This window comes from Sprattus sprattus (genome assembly GCF_963457725.1).
Source record: "Sprattus sprattus genome assembly, chromosome: 19".
In the NCBI taxonomy this organism is placed as follows: Eukaryota; Metazoa; Chordata; class Actinopteri; order Clupeiformes; family Clupeidae; genus Sprattus; species Sprattus sprattus.
The window spans coordinates 1,719,168-1,732,535 of record NC_137917.1 but is presented as its reverse complement, the minus strand read 5'-3'; the positions used below and the strand labels follow the sequence as shown (position 1 = coordinate 1,732,535).

General features: G+C 39.9%; 1 protein-coding gene across 1 annotated transcript; it reads left to right on the top strand.

Annotated features, from left to right (window-relative positions):
• Positions 1–2,123: 2,123 nt before the first annotated feature.
• LOC308380987 (eomesodermin-like) lies at positions 2,124–5,310 on the top strand (the record flags this gene model as incomplete). Its single annotated transcript, XM_080858469.1, has 6 exons — positions 2,124–2,833; positions 3,223–3,377; positions 3,568–3,689; positions 3,946–4,104; positions 4,198–4,259; positions 4,563–5,310. 6 exons carry the CDS (start codon positions 2,124–2,126, stop codon positions 5,308–5,310), a joined length of 1,956 nt encoding a protein of 651 aa, XP_080714595.1.
• Between the last annotated feature and the right edge of the window lie 8,058 nt (positions 5,311–13,368).

Here is a 13,368-nt window from a genome sequence, read left to right as displayed (position 1 = left end):
GTATATTTTATGACATTGAAGGTAGGCAACCTTTTAAAGATTGCACTTTACTTGAGAATGAGTCCTGTGGAGCAATTTTGGCTGCTACATGTGACAGTTCACACATTAAACTGGTCATATATTTTCTTGTCCAAAATGTAAACTGGCAAGATGACTGGTTGTGAATAGGAGAATATGTGGGAAACACATTTGATATGGCTTTCTTGAATTTTTTTTATTACACAATTGTTCATATTATTGCATTTAGTCGTTTATATTTACAGTTTTGTACTATCCTTAATTCGACTCAAACAGCATCAAACTATTTAATTAAAAGAATGAATTCAAAAGGGGAAGCACAAGAAACCCTCCGACTATTGATGACGCAAGGGAGCGATGCACTCTCTTCACAGGTCACTCACTATGGAAATAAGACGGGGGATTGCATCTTCAGTTTACGGCCGAGCCGTGAATGAGACACACTGAATAAGTGCCATTTACCGGCACAGAAACTCCGAGAGACAGGGTAAGTAACTATTCGCCGAATAGACAGATAATCTGATTAGACGATTATAGGAGCTGCCGAAGTAGGCTATTGACAAGTCTGACAAGGAAATGTTTTAAAAATATGTATAGGCTAGATGAATATTGACCAAGCGATGAGGGCAATTACTATTTTAACCTTCATGTTTAAATTGAAGACTAAGGGCCACATTTCTTATATTCTAATTGTCTTATTTACATAGTATTTTTAGAGAAGCAATTTTAAAGTTATCCAGATTCCAAGCTGTCCATCCTCAAAAGCAAAACATGGAAAAATGATTGCCCTGTACCTTTTTCTGCTCGAATTTCCATGTATAGCCTACATCATAGCTATGTGAGACTATACACGGACAACAAAGATGGAATTTCAGATGTAAAAGTTTGAACAGTCGCCTGTTAAACATATTTTTTTTTTTTTTTTTTTAAATCACATTCCCAACTTGTGTTTGGGACAGCAATAAATTAAATCCTTTGTAGCCTACTCAAATGCATTTGATGAGTTTCGGAAATTACACAAAAACGGCTGATGCAATATTATCAATAATAATAATAAAAATAATGTGGCAAATAACGAGTTATTTTATTAGGTTAAAGTCTTAAGAAATAAACCTGCATGGGAAATATTAAGGGAGCATAGGGTGACGCCAATTATTTAACACTATTTTGATAGTAAAGTGATAGGCTATTTGTATAAATAAAAACAAAGCAGGACGAACCGTTCTGTACTGCGTTTCCCGAAATCGTCGTTGAGCAACCACCGTGGTAAGTAACCGTATGGAGAGAGTTTTCAAAATGATAGTCTCTCTATCATCCGGCTATGGTAGTTCGGTAACGCTCTCGGGAAACACGCCCCGAATTAATTGAGAGAGCGGTGCAATATAGCGTTCGCACACGTGTCTAAAATCAGGACGGATTGCGTGCTAATGAGGAGGGAACTTGTTAACGCACTTAAGTTGCAAGTGCCGGTGTTTAGAGAGACTGGCCACAGTAAAATGTGCCTGGAGGCAATAGCCTACATCAATTGACACAAACGATTTGTTCTTCATGCCTTTGGATAAAAAGAAATATCGGAAGTCTAAGCGTTCACAAAGTATTTTGGCTCGCAGGCACGCACAGACATTTCCTTCATATGTATAGTTTATCTTTAAAGTCTAGCCTATTTATTATAACCAACTGCAGGACAATTGTATAATGCCGTTCGTTCGCATGAATTAGCCTACCTGAGCTGTCATGTAAAGCTATTGGCGTAAACATAAATAGGCGACACCATGTGAAAGGACTTTCATGAATATTATGCCCTACATCAACATTCATAACGTGAGTTTGGAAACATGTTATACTTGTCTTCATTGCGACAATTATGTTTGGAAAGGTTGTTATTCTCCAGCCCCGCCTACGATTGTTTCAGTAAATTAAAGACCAATCCAATCCAAGGAGGTTACCTGGATTTACATTATTACATGCACGTACGTGATAATCTGTGCTCAATTGAGTTGGAGGTGTGGCTGCTGCGGTCTACCGCATGGAAAAACAGTGTTGGCTCATGTTGAGGAGATCGTCTTTCTCTTCTGTTTTCAGGTGTCGTTGTTATTGCTTATAGGATGCAGCTAGGAGAAGGGCAACTGGATGGCACTCCCATTAACCTACCGAAAGCGTTTTACCATCCGTCAGAAGAGAGTAACAAAAACAGTCCTAGCTCAACACAGATAGATTTTCAAGGAGTTAATCGGCCAGCCTCTCAATTTAAGCACGGAGCGAAAAAGTTATTATCCGAAACTGAAAACGACGAGATGCTTGGGGAGGGACACAGCGATGCTCTGTCATTGTCGAAGGGCTCTAGCGAAGATAGAAAAAGTTCTCTGGCAACGGAGGAAGAAGACCCATCCGACAACAGCAGGCATACCATAGACGGAATAATTCCTGATCGTTATTTTATCTCGGCGCCTTCACACCAGACACAAGACATGAATCCCTGTTCTCTGTTCCCTTACCCGGGTCAAGCGGGAACAATTTACACAGGGTCCGATGGGGCAAGGTATTCAGCGTCGTTGCACTACAATCCAGTACTCCCATCCACGGGCTTTTCGTCTCCTGTCTGCTCTGGACGTGGACAGTGCGGTTCAGGCTACCAGTTCGGACAGAGTCCTGGCTGTATTTATCCATCCTATCAAGGAAGTGGACCCGGCATCAGTTCTATGCCACTCTCGGGTGCAGGCACCGGTCTGAGGTCTCAAGTGTATCTCTGCAATCGTCCTCTCTGGCTGAAGTTTCACCGACACCAGACGGAGATGATCATTACCAAACAGGGCAGGTTTGTTGAATTTGTTTTAAGTTCTGCTCGTTTAATGTAGACATTCAGATTTTTTTTCAATGTGCTTTTAATGAATTTGACAGGAAGCGCAAAACATGTGTGATGCCAATACCATCAACAGTAACACCTGTAGCATCAGAACATAAACCAAGCCTAAATGCAATATACTAATTATCAGTAGCCTATGCGGAAGAATTATGGACAACATGTGGCCAGTAGGCCATTTTTGTTCATATCAGTTTATATTCTATATTTCGAAATTTAACATTCTTTTTTGATTTAATAATTGTTAGGCTTGGAGGCACAGCAGTGCTTTAAAAAGCACACATTTTACCGAAGATATTGGTTTTTATTCACCCTTGTTTTTTTGTTTGTTTAAACTTTTACAGGCGGATGTTTCCATTTTTGAGTTTTAATATCACGGGTTTAAGGCTGAACGCACATTACAATGTTTTCGTGGAGGTAGTTTTGGCCGATCCAAACCACTGGAGATTTCAAGGGGGCAAATGGGTAACATGCGGAAAGGCAGATAATAACATGCAAGGTAGGTTACAATAATAGACCTATGTTTATTTAGCAGGCGCCTTTATCTTAAGCGACCTCAAATAACTAACGTTTAATTTCTTTGTTGTATTTTGTATTTTGTCTATTGCTTATCTTATTCATGGGAGTTCAATTAGGGTGAAGAATCTTTACGATCTCAGATTCTAAACAAATCATATTTCGATTAATAGGAAACAAGGTGTATGTTCATCCGGAATCTCCTAATACGGGCGCTCACTGGATGAGACAAGAGATCTCATTTGGCAAACTTAAACTGACTAATAACAAGGGAGCGAGCAGCAGCAATTCTCAGGTAAAACAGTCAGTCTTGTCTTCTCTCTTAAACAGTGTCTTAAATGAATACAACATTTATAAGAGTAAAACGTGTTAATATTGTCAGTGGATCTTATAGTCTACAGATGCACATTTACACATTTCCTTCCAAGTTTAACCTCAAATCCCCCCCACCCCCCCCCCCCCCAGGCCTCATGAGTAACCTATAATTATTTAATCTTTGATTTAAAAGCTACAGTTTTTGTGTCTTGCATTTGTTTATTTCCATCTTGCAGATGATTGTGCTTCAGTCCCTTCACAAGTATCAGCCAAGACTTCATATTGTGGAGGTTGGAGAGGATGGAGTGGAAGATTTAAATCGCGAATCAAAGACCCAAACCTTCACCTTCCCTGAGAACCAGTTTATTGCTGTTACTGCATATCAGAACACTGATGTAAGTCACAATGGTTTTTGTGTGCTGTATAGCCAGGGAGTGTTGGTGGTTGACATGTTTTTCAATTCACATAATTTTGTTCCCACTTTTTAGATTACACAGTTGAAGATTGACCACAATCCATTTGCAAAAGGGTTCAGGGATAATTATGATTCGTGAGTACGGCTTTTTGTCTCTTTCACCCAAGAAAATATCTGACAGGTGATCTTAGGAAATTTGCATGCATACATTTTTAAGCCAGTTTAAAGCAAATGTTTTGTAAAAAGTCAATAACTCCACTTTAGTTGTCTCAATGAATGCCCTGATGTAAGTAATGAATAAATACCAGCTGATATTTGCATTACTAATACATTCTAGCTGATATCTGCAACATTATAATTGGGCACTGTAAGAAATTGTACACTAAAGCATAGCTTTAGAAATGTCCAGAAACATTTCTTTTTAACTCTAATTTCTAGGATGTACACCGCCCCAGAGGGGGAAAGGTTTACTCCGTCTCCTACGGACTCCCCTCGCTCCCACCAGATCGTGCCCGGTGCACGCTACGCCATGCAGCCCTTCCTCCAGGAGCAGCTGGTGAACAACCAGGGCCGCTTCTACAACAGCGAACGGACAGTGCCCCAGGCCAACGGTCTGCTCTCCCCGCAGACCGAGGATGTGGCCTCTGCCCAGAGATGGTTTGTCACTCCCATGCAGCAGGCAAGTACTAACAAACTGGACCTCAGCTCTTATGAGGGGGACTACTCCAGCGGCCTGCTCTCTTATGGCATCAAGCCTTTGCCTCTGCCGACGTCGCACTCTTTCGGTTACTACTCGGACTCTGCCTTCACATCGGTGGCAGCCGGGTGGGGGTCGCGCGGTGCTTACCAAAGAAAGATGCCCACAGGCCTGCCCTGGTCACCCAAGCCGAGTCCGACTGGTTTCACAGGTGACCAAATGTGCGAGAAGGACAAAATGAGAGAGGATGGCTCCTCAGGTGCGCAGACCCCAGCGTGGCTGGAGACACCCTCGTCCCTGAAGCCTCTGGATGCAGTGGACCCGGGGGTTTACTCCATAGGGTGCAAGCGCAGACGGCCCTCCCCGGGGGAGTCCAGCATGGAGGGCTCTCCAACAGTAAAGAGCGAGGACTTGAACACCCCAGACAACATAGGCAGAGAGACTTCTTCCAAAGGCATGGGCTATTATGCCTTCTATACAAGTCCCTGAAATGCTTTAAAGGTTTCTTTAGTCTTTGGTGAGAGGATTTTCCCATTTTATTATTGTGCTATCACGTGTATTCGTATAAGTTTTGTACGTGCTGCTGTCTTCAAATTCAGGAAATCCAAATCCTCTGAAGATGCTTCTTGCAAACTGTGATGAAATACGTTACACTTCATATGTCGAAGTACATTATTAGAACGTGTTATGTCACCCCAGCATGTCCTATGCTTTGAATATATTTTTACTGATAGGATTTTTATTTATATGACTTAATTCTGTACAATATTTGTGCATTGTGAGATGAGGTGTCTTACACATCATCTTTAATTGTCTGTGTATCAAAGTGTGAAATGACAGGTAATAAAAAGTCCCATGTGCTTTTAAAAACGTATCCCCCCCCCCCCACCCCAACGTGACATGATGTAGAGCGTGAAATAGACAAAGGTCAAGTTTTCTTTCGAAAAGGAAAAAGGCCCACAGTCATTTGTTCCTGTGTCTATGGATATCTGGGTTCGTGCAACAACCTAACTTTCCCGTTTTTTTAATATATCGAAGGTAGGCTATCGCAAAGATGACCTCACTGTATATGTTATGATTTAGATACTTAATATGTGTCCGATGTTCTAGTTCATATTCATATATCAAGTATCAGTTCTCAACAAAGTAGCAGTTCAGCTGCAGGAAAGAAGCATCCTCCTCATATTGTAATATCGGTCTCACTTATTTTGTGGTTTGTTTTCGTAATGTGAGCGAGTTTCTCTGAAGTCTGGTTCTTCCAAGAAATTACCCTGAACTTTACATATAGGGCTGTTTTGTGGACCTGGTTTCATTTTTCAATGGATGTTTAGAAGACAAACGAAAGACTGTTTTATCATCCAACGATAAACAAATGCAGGACAATTAGCAATGTGTGAAATAGCCAGATTATTTCTCAGTTTTCAGAATTCTCAATACGTGCGCGCATACACACACACAGAGATACTGCGTGAAGGCAAATATAAATGAGTTTTGTTAAGACGTTACAAACGCCGCCCTCTACTCGCCGGTCCGCAAGGTCGAACACTTCAAAATTAGGCTACTTGAAATAAATTACTGGATATTTTCGGAAGTAAATTTGCTCAGCTTCAAGTGTAATTTGTTGCCATTAGTTTAGATATACAGGCCCGGGCCACTGCCATCCTTTAGCCTCCTCTGGTAAAATAGCCTATTTTACCAGCAACCACCCTAAATTTACGTCGGGATTAATAAAGTATCCATTTATCTATCTTTCTATCTATCTATCTAGCTACCATACCAAGATCAGGACGCATACGTTTCTGTGTTTAAATGGGATGATTTTTTTTCAATGATTGTTTCACGTCCACTTAGGCTCGTTGGTCTAGGGGTATGATTCTCGCTTAGGGTGCGAGAGGTCCCGGGTTCAAATCCCGGACGAGCCCGCGTTTTAGAATAAAAATGACTGTATTAATGGCCCCATGTCAATTGATAGGTTTAAATGTAATTCAAAAGGTCTGCGTTCGCCGCACGTGGATGTGCCTATTTGTATCTCAGAACCATACAGCAGTTTTGCTATTTGCTGTCTCAGTGCGCAAGGTCAATCACAGTGTTTGAGCAATATCTGTGTAAAACTACAGCAAAAACTTTTTTTTAATAGCATACATAGCGGTTTGTACTGTAGAGCACTTTCGATTGATCATGTAACCTAGCCTTCAGACTGAAAACACTATCTACTTTGAAATGCCACCTAGAGTAGCGTGTCTGATTTATCCAGTCAGTAACGACGTATCAGTTCATCCTCAATTATCATGTGAATGATTTTGGTTTGTGTTACGTTAGCTTGTGATAGGGGTTTTGTAATTAATCGATAGTTTATTAGTCCACCGTATACTTGCGCCACTGCTGCCAAGCCTCGAGTCAATAATATCAAAGCATGTTCTGTCATGAGCACCACTAGGGGGCAGCAAAGACCGTGTAAATAAAAAGTTGAAACGTCAGACATCGGTCCTTCACATGACCATATCATCAGACAAATGTGAAAGTGATCGCAGTTGCCAATACAAACATCTGAGAAAGAAGACCATTGTTGCAAAGTGTTACTTGTGGTGCTAGATATGGCATTCCAAACGTAAATTTAAGAAACATTCGCCATTCGATTTTAATGACATGAAAGGTGAATAAAAAATCACATCAAAATATTTTTTAGTGGCAACCTTTCCCCCTCTGGCAGATTGTTACACAGCTTGTTGGTTCTTTATTAATCAAAATTGTTCAAATCAAAGCCCAATAATAAAGAACCAAATGAAGGAATTTGATTTAGTCACCAAGTATTTTGGCAAATCAGTGAACTTCCACTCAAGGAATACAGGTGGGTAAGTTTCTTTGTGTTCTCTGGGCCAGGAAACCCTGTAAAACGTCAAACATACTCAAGTGTCAAACATGTCCCTGTGGTTTGTGTGCTGCTTGGATATCAAGGCAGCAAGTATTTGAGACACCAAGTTGGTGAAGTGACCCCTGGCTAACACCGCCATGCTAACACATGCTTACACTTGCTAACAGCACAACTTGTCGCTATTCTTACTTATGTTTATACATTGTTAATACTAGCCTACTAGGTAACATTTCTATCTTATTGTTTCCCAAATGAATCGTGTGGTTTGCCCCGAATCGGACACGTTACCTTTGCAATACAAAAAAAATCAAGACACACAGGATCGCTCCTGTAGATGGATGTTATTTGATATACATGTTACAGATTATAAAAGGTACATGACGAGAACACAATAAAAAACACTACTGAAAATGGTCAATTTTGCTCTAATATAAATCTACAGGCGAGAATCGCTTGAATTTTTCCCTTCTCTATTTTATGATTGATTCCCATGATGCATTTATTACACAGTTGTAACTTTGAGTGAGCGTGTGTTGGGCAAGTTGAGAAGAGAAATCAAGCGAGAGAAAGAGATCTATGTTGTTTGAGGAAGTGTGCATTGGAACTTGGAAGTTGCCCACTGCCTGCTCAGGAAAGAGGCCCAACAATAATACCATGTTGTTGGTGTGAAAATCTCATCGTAGCAAATAAAAGCTCATCCAAAAAGATCTCATCATCTATACTGCTTCTAATTTCACTCTGCCAATGCAAATTCCTCAGAAACAGGTTTACATTTTGCCTCAGGTTAATGAAGCAGTTGTAAACTAGTTATATGGTCTGATCTTTTTTTAATGTGCCATTCATCTTTATCCCAGATGATATCCGCATTTGTTTCTACTCATGGTGGTGTTGTCAGGGGCGGCCCTAGCACATTTGGCGCTCTAGGCCAAGCTTCACTCCTGGCGCCCCCTCCCCCCCCCCATTGCAACTTTCAAACGCTATTTTGCCTTGTAAGACTGCAATTATTTCACATAAACACAACAACGATCGCAGCAAATAGACTGTGTTACCGTCACACAAAAAAGAATACGTTACTTTGCGCATAGGCCTATGTGATATTGTTGGAGGAAGTTTGATTTGTAATTAGTTTCAGTAGACGAGGACCTGTCGAGCGGCTGTTCCCATAAATCTGAGCCCTAAGTTGGCGCTCCTTCTATATCTCCAAAATTTTGACATAAAAAAAAAAAAAAATCTGTCATTGAGGTAAAATGAGCCAAAACTCGAAAACGGAGGGCTATGTTCTTCATTGGTGTTGTTAAAGCTTAGGAAGGCATTCGGTGCAAATGTGTGTGTTTTCTCTGGAAAGGATTAACCCCACCGGCATATATGACTATATGGGCGAGATGTCAGAACTTATCGATATACCTCTTTAACGTCGTAAAATTACTGATATTAAAACCCCGCAAGGTGCAGGGTAGTGGACGTATGATGTACAATACACATTAAGGGTTGCTACAATATGTTATCATGAAAACACTAATGATGAACACAGTATTTCAGAGATCAAACTGATTTTGGAGAAACAGTGTATAATGAGCAGATAGACAACACGTGGGAAAACATTAATACAACTTCTTCAGGGGGTTATCAAACATTATTGTGAATGACGAACATGTACATGGATTTATGGGAACAGCCGCTCGACAGGTCCTCGTCTACTGAAACTAATTACAAATCAAACTTCCTCCAACAATATCACATCACATAGGAAGCAAGTTTTTCTTCCTGGACAACGTTGTACTTTGCCTGGCTGAGGTTTGTAAAAGACCATAAGGATTGAACCAAAGCGGAGTCCAATTTTCAGCTTTGCCCAACACATGGTCGTCTGATGGTTAGACGGAGACCTGGAGAGGCCTACAAGCCACAGAGTCTTGCACCTACTGTGAAATTGGACTCATCAGAGAAGACGAACTAGGAGACCGTCCAGTCCGCTTTGGTTCAATCCTTATGGTCTTTTACAAACCTCAGCCAGGCAAAGTACAACATTGTCCCGGAAGAAAAACTTGCTTCCTTTTGCTCTGACAATGTTCCCCAACTCTGAGAAGTGTTTTTTCCAGCAGGGCAATGCTCCATGCCACACAGCCAGGCCAGTAAAGGTGTGGATGGAGTATCACCAGATCAGGACCCTGTCATGGCCAGCCCAATTTCGAGACCTGAATCCCATAAAAAAAAACTCTGAAATGTGATCAAGAGGAAGATGGATGGTCACAAGCCATGAAAAGAAGCCGAGCTGCTTGAATTCTTGCGCCAGGAGTAGCATAAAGTCACCCAACGGCAATGTGAAAGACTGGTGGAGAGCATGCCAAGACACATGAAAGTTGTGATTTTAAATCAAGGTTATTCCACCAAATATTGATTTCTGAACTCTTCCTAAGTTAAAGCATTAGTATTGTGTAGCTTAAAAATGAATATGAGGTTGTTTTCTTTGCATTATTCGAGATCTGAAGACACTGCATATTTTTTGCTATTTTGACCAATTGTCATTTTTCTGCAAATAAATGATCTAAATGACAATATTTTTATTTGAAATTTGGTAGGAATGTTGCCAGTAGGTTATAGAATAAAACAAAAATGTACATTTTACTTTAACACATACCAATAAATAGTAAAACCAGAGAAACTGATCATTTTGAAGTGGTCTCTTAATTTTTTCCGCGGCTGTATATGCGTGCAGGGAGGGATTGTAGATTTTTTGCTTGAAATGCCCATCCCGTATAGCACAACATTGAATAAACTGCAGTTAATACACAGGTGCAGTCAATTCACGTACTTGTTTTGTAAAATAACATGTTATTGCAAACAGCAAAGTAGGCTAGCCAACAAATGGTTATGGGATTCAGGGGTTTATGGAAATGCATCAGTTTGTAAATCTGACTCAAATTTGCCAAATGCATTGGCCTGAAGAGTGGCACATGGCATTCATTTAAGTGACACAGACACACAGAACAATATGACGATAATGACATAGTTTTGTATTGTTGATTAATGGGTTTATTCCTCTCTCTCTGAATAATACGTAAAAAAAATGACTCCCTAAAAACCAACTAATACATATAGGCCTATGACCTGCCTGTCAGCCATGTCTCAAAGCAAACATACAGGGACGTGCAGTCATAGGAGGCAGGGGAGGCAGAGCCTCACCTGTCATTTTGAAAAGTAAAAAAAAAAAATATTTAAATTTTTTTTTTTTTTTGTATAATAATCATATATATTTATGTATTATAAAATAAATATTCATATTTCTCTAGTTATCTGTGTTACGAGTGTCATTTCTGCATGGTTCCGATCATTTCGAGCATTTTTATTATCAAAATCGCTGAATTTGAACATTTCCGGTTCCCAGTGATCAGCCAATGAGCATTAGACGTGCGGTCAAGGGAGGCAGATGCATTGCAGTCTATGGGCAGGGTAGGCAGTGCCTCCCCTAGGATTGCGAAATCACTCCAAACTGGGTTTTACGCATGCGTGCGCAAGCGTAGAACCTTTTGAGTTGAGCTGAAAACGCATTGAAAAATATTGCAAGGGAGGCACGCACTACCACGGATTCAAGAAGGGTGGCGAGCGAGAGGGCACTTGTTGGGTATATAATCTGACGTTGGATTTTCTTCTTCACTTCTCTACTTGAGTTTGACAGCGAAAATGGAAGATTGCCTTGCTAACCTGAGGCATGTTGAATTAACTAAGAACGTTTAAGTATTTTAAGTTAACACAGTAGTATTACACATTTGCATTGGAGTATTTCACGTTTCCCAACGGGACTACATATTCATGCGCAACACGAACCTAAAGAAGCTAAAGGCTGTTGATGCAGGAAAGTTGCCTTGAAGTTGTGAGCAGACTAGGTAGGTGCTAATCCTGAGCTAAACTAGCCACTGACTGCATTCACTCAAGAAGAGGACAACGGATTTCCACTGATCTATACTGATAATCGTGAGTGGATTCATTTTGTTTCACCTCAAACTGACGGTTATGAGCTCCAACGAAAGTGCACCAACTTTAAATTATACTGGCCAGTAGAACATTTTGGTATTGTGTGCTATGTATGCGGTGTTTAACTGTTGTTAATATGTTGTGTAAATAAATATGGAATTGTTTTTTCGAAGCTGTCCGAGTTGGTTAAATGGTAATTTAAATTAGCATCCCACCACCGTAGTTATATTTTCTCCAGACAAAATGAAATGAGCCATATCATTGGTGGGAGGGCTACATACACTAGCTTGCAACTATTAATATCTTATTAATAATTCCTCATAATACAATAAAAAAACAATCGTTTTTCAAATAATGGTATTAGCCAATAAAACAACGTTTTTTCAGTTCTGATCAAATGACAATTTTAAAACCATAGACATATATACATGTATATATACATTTTATATATATAGTTTAAACTAGAGCTCAAAATGACGTAATCACTTCCGGTTTCTGTGCCTCACCAGCTCCGAACCTCACTGCACGTCCCTGCAAACATAATACCTGGAGGAATTATGGATGAAGTGTGATTTGTGTGATTGAAGAGGGTGAATGTCTGTCCAATATGAGTGACAATAGTAATTACAGTTTACATGTATTTACATAAAATATATTAAGGTGTGCATTCAAATGTAAAAGCAATGTGACATTGCATTGCTGCTCAATAAATTGAATGTTACCTTTAGTAGATTACTTCAGTATACACTCCATGTAATATCGATTAGATGTGTTTTACATTTGTGTTCCTAATATGGTACATCAGAGGAGAGGAACCTCTCACTGTACAATATTAGTACTTACCAATAGAGGGCAATGTTACATCACCTACTTTTTTCCACTAGTGCACAACATCAGTAACAACACCCAAGGGACCTGGGAAGCGCTCATCCCTACTGCCGTCGTCAAGGAAGCCAGAGGAGAATACGGTTGAGATTATTGTTTGCGCAGGGCGTACTCAAGGTAACGCTGTTTGTCTGTCCTCACAGAAACATCTGTTTGCTTCTATGTTCAGAGTTCGTCAAAAGTAAGTGTTGCTTTTTTGTTGACTGAATGCGTTAGTGTCAGACAAAGTAAGAGAGTTTGATAAAATGATAAGACAGTTGGCTACCGTTACCGTATGTAGAAAGAACATACGAATTATACGTTGCAGTGATTATTAAAGGATTTTGAGGCGGAGGTAAACATGTGAGCTTTCCCAAAATATGCTACATAAAAGGTGTGTTCATGTCTTTATATTTGTCAGCTCATTTGGTGCTGTGTTAATCAGGTTATTTAGAATTATAATCAAAAGCACCGTGTAAAATGAAAGGTAGACTAAATCAAAAATCGATTACAGATAGGCTATTGATTCAGCCTAAAGTGGGACAAATCTTTGAAGTTTGTAATTTTTTTTTATATATCTTTGCCGCAGTTACTGACAGAGAAGATTTGTAGTAGTAGTAGTGTAAGTAGTTATAAGCCAAACAAAAAGAACGGCCCCATAACATGAGGATAGAAAAGAGGAAGGAAGAATAGGTCAATATTGTGTGTATAAAAGTTCCCCTTCCTGAACATTTTCTCGGTTATAAGTTAATAATGTTTTAAAATGTTATACATCTATGCTTTTCTACCTTTCACAATGTACTCTGGAAACTGTATGTTAGGTTTTAGGTCCATCACAAACG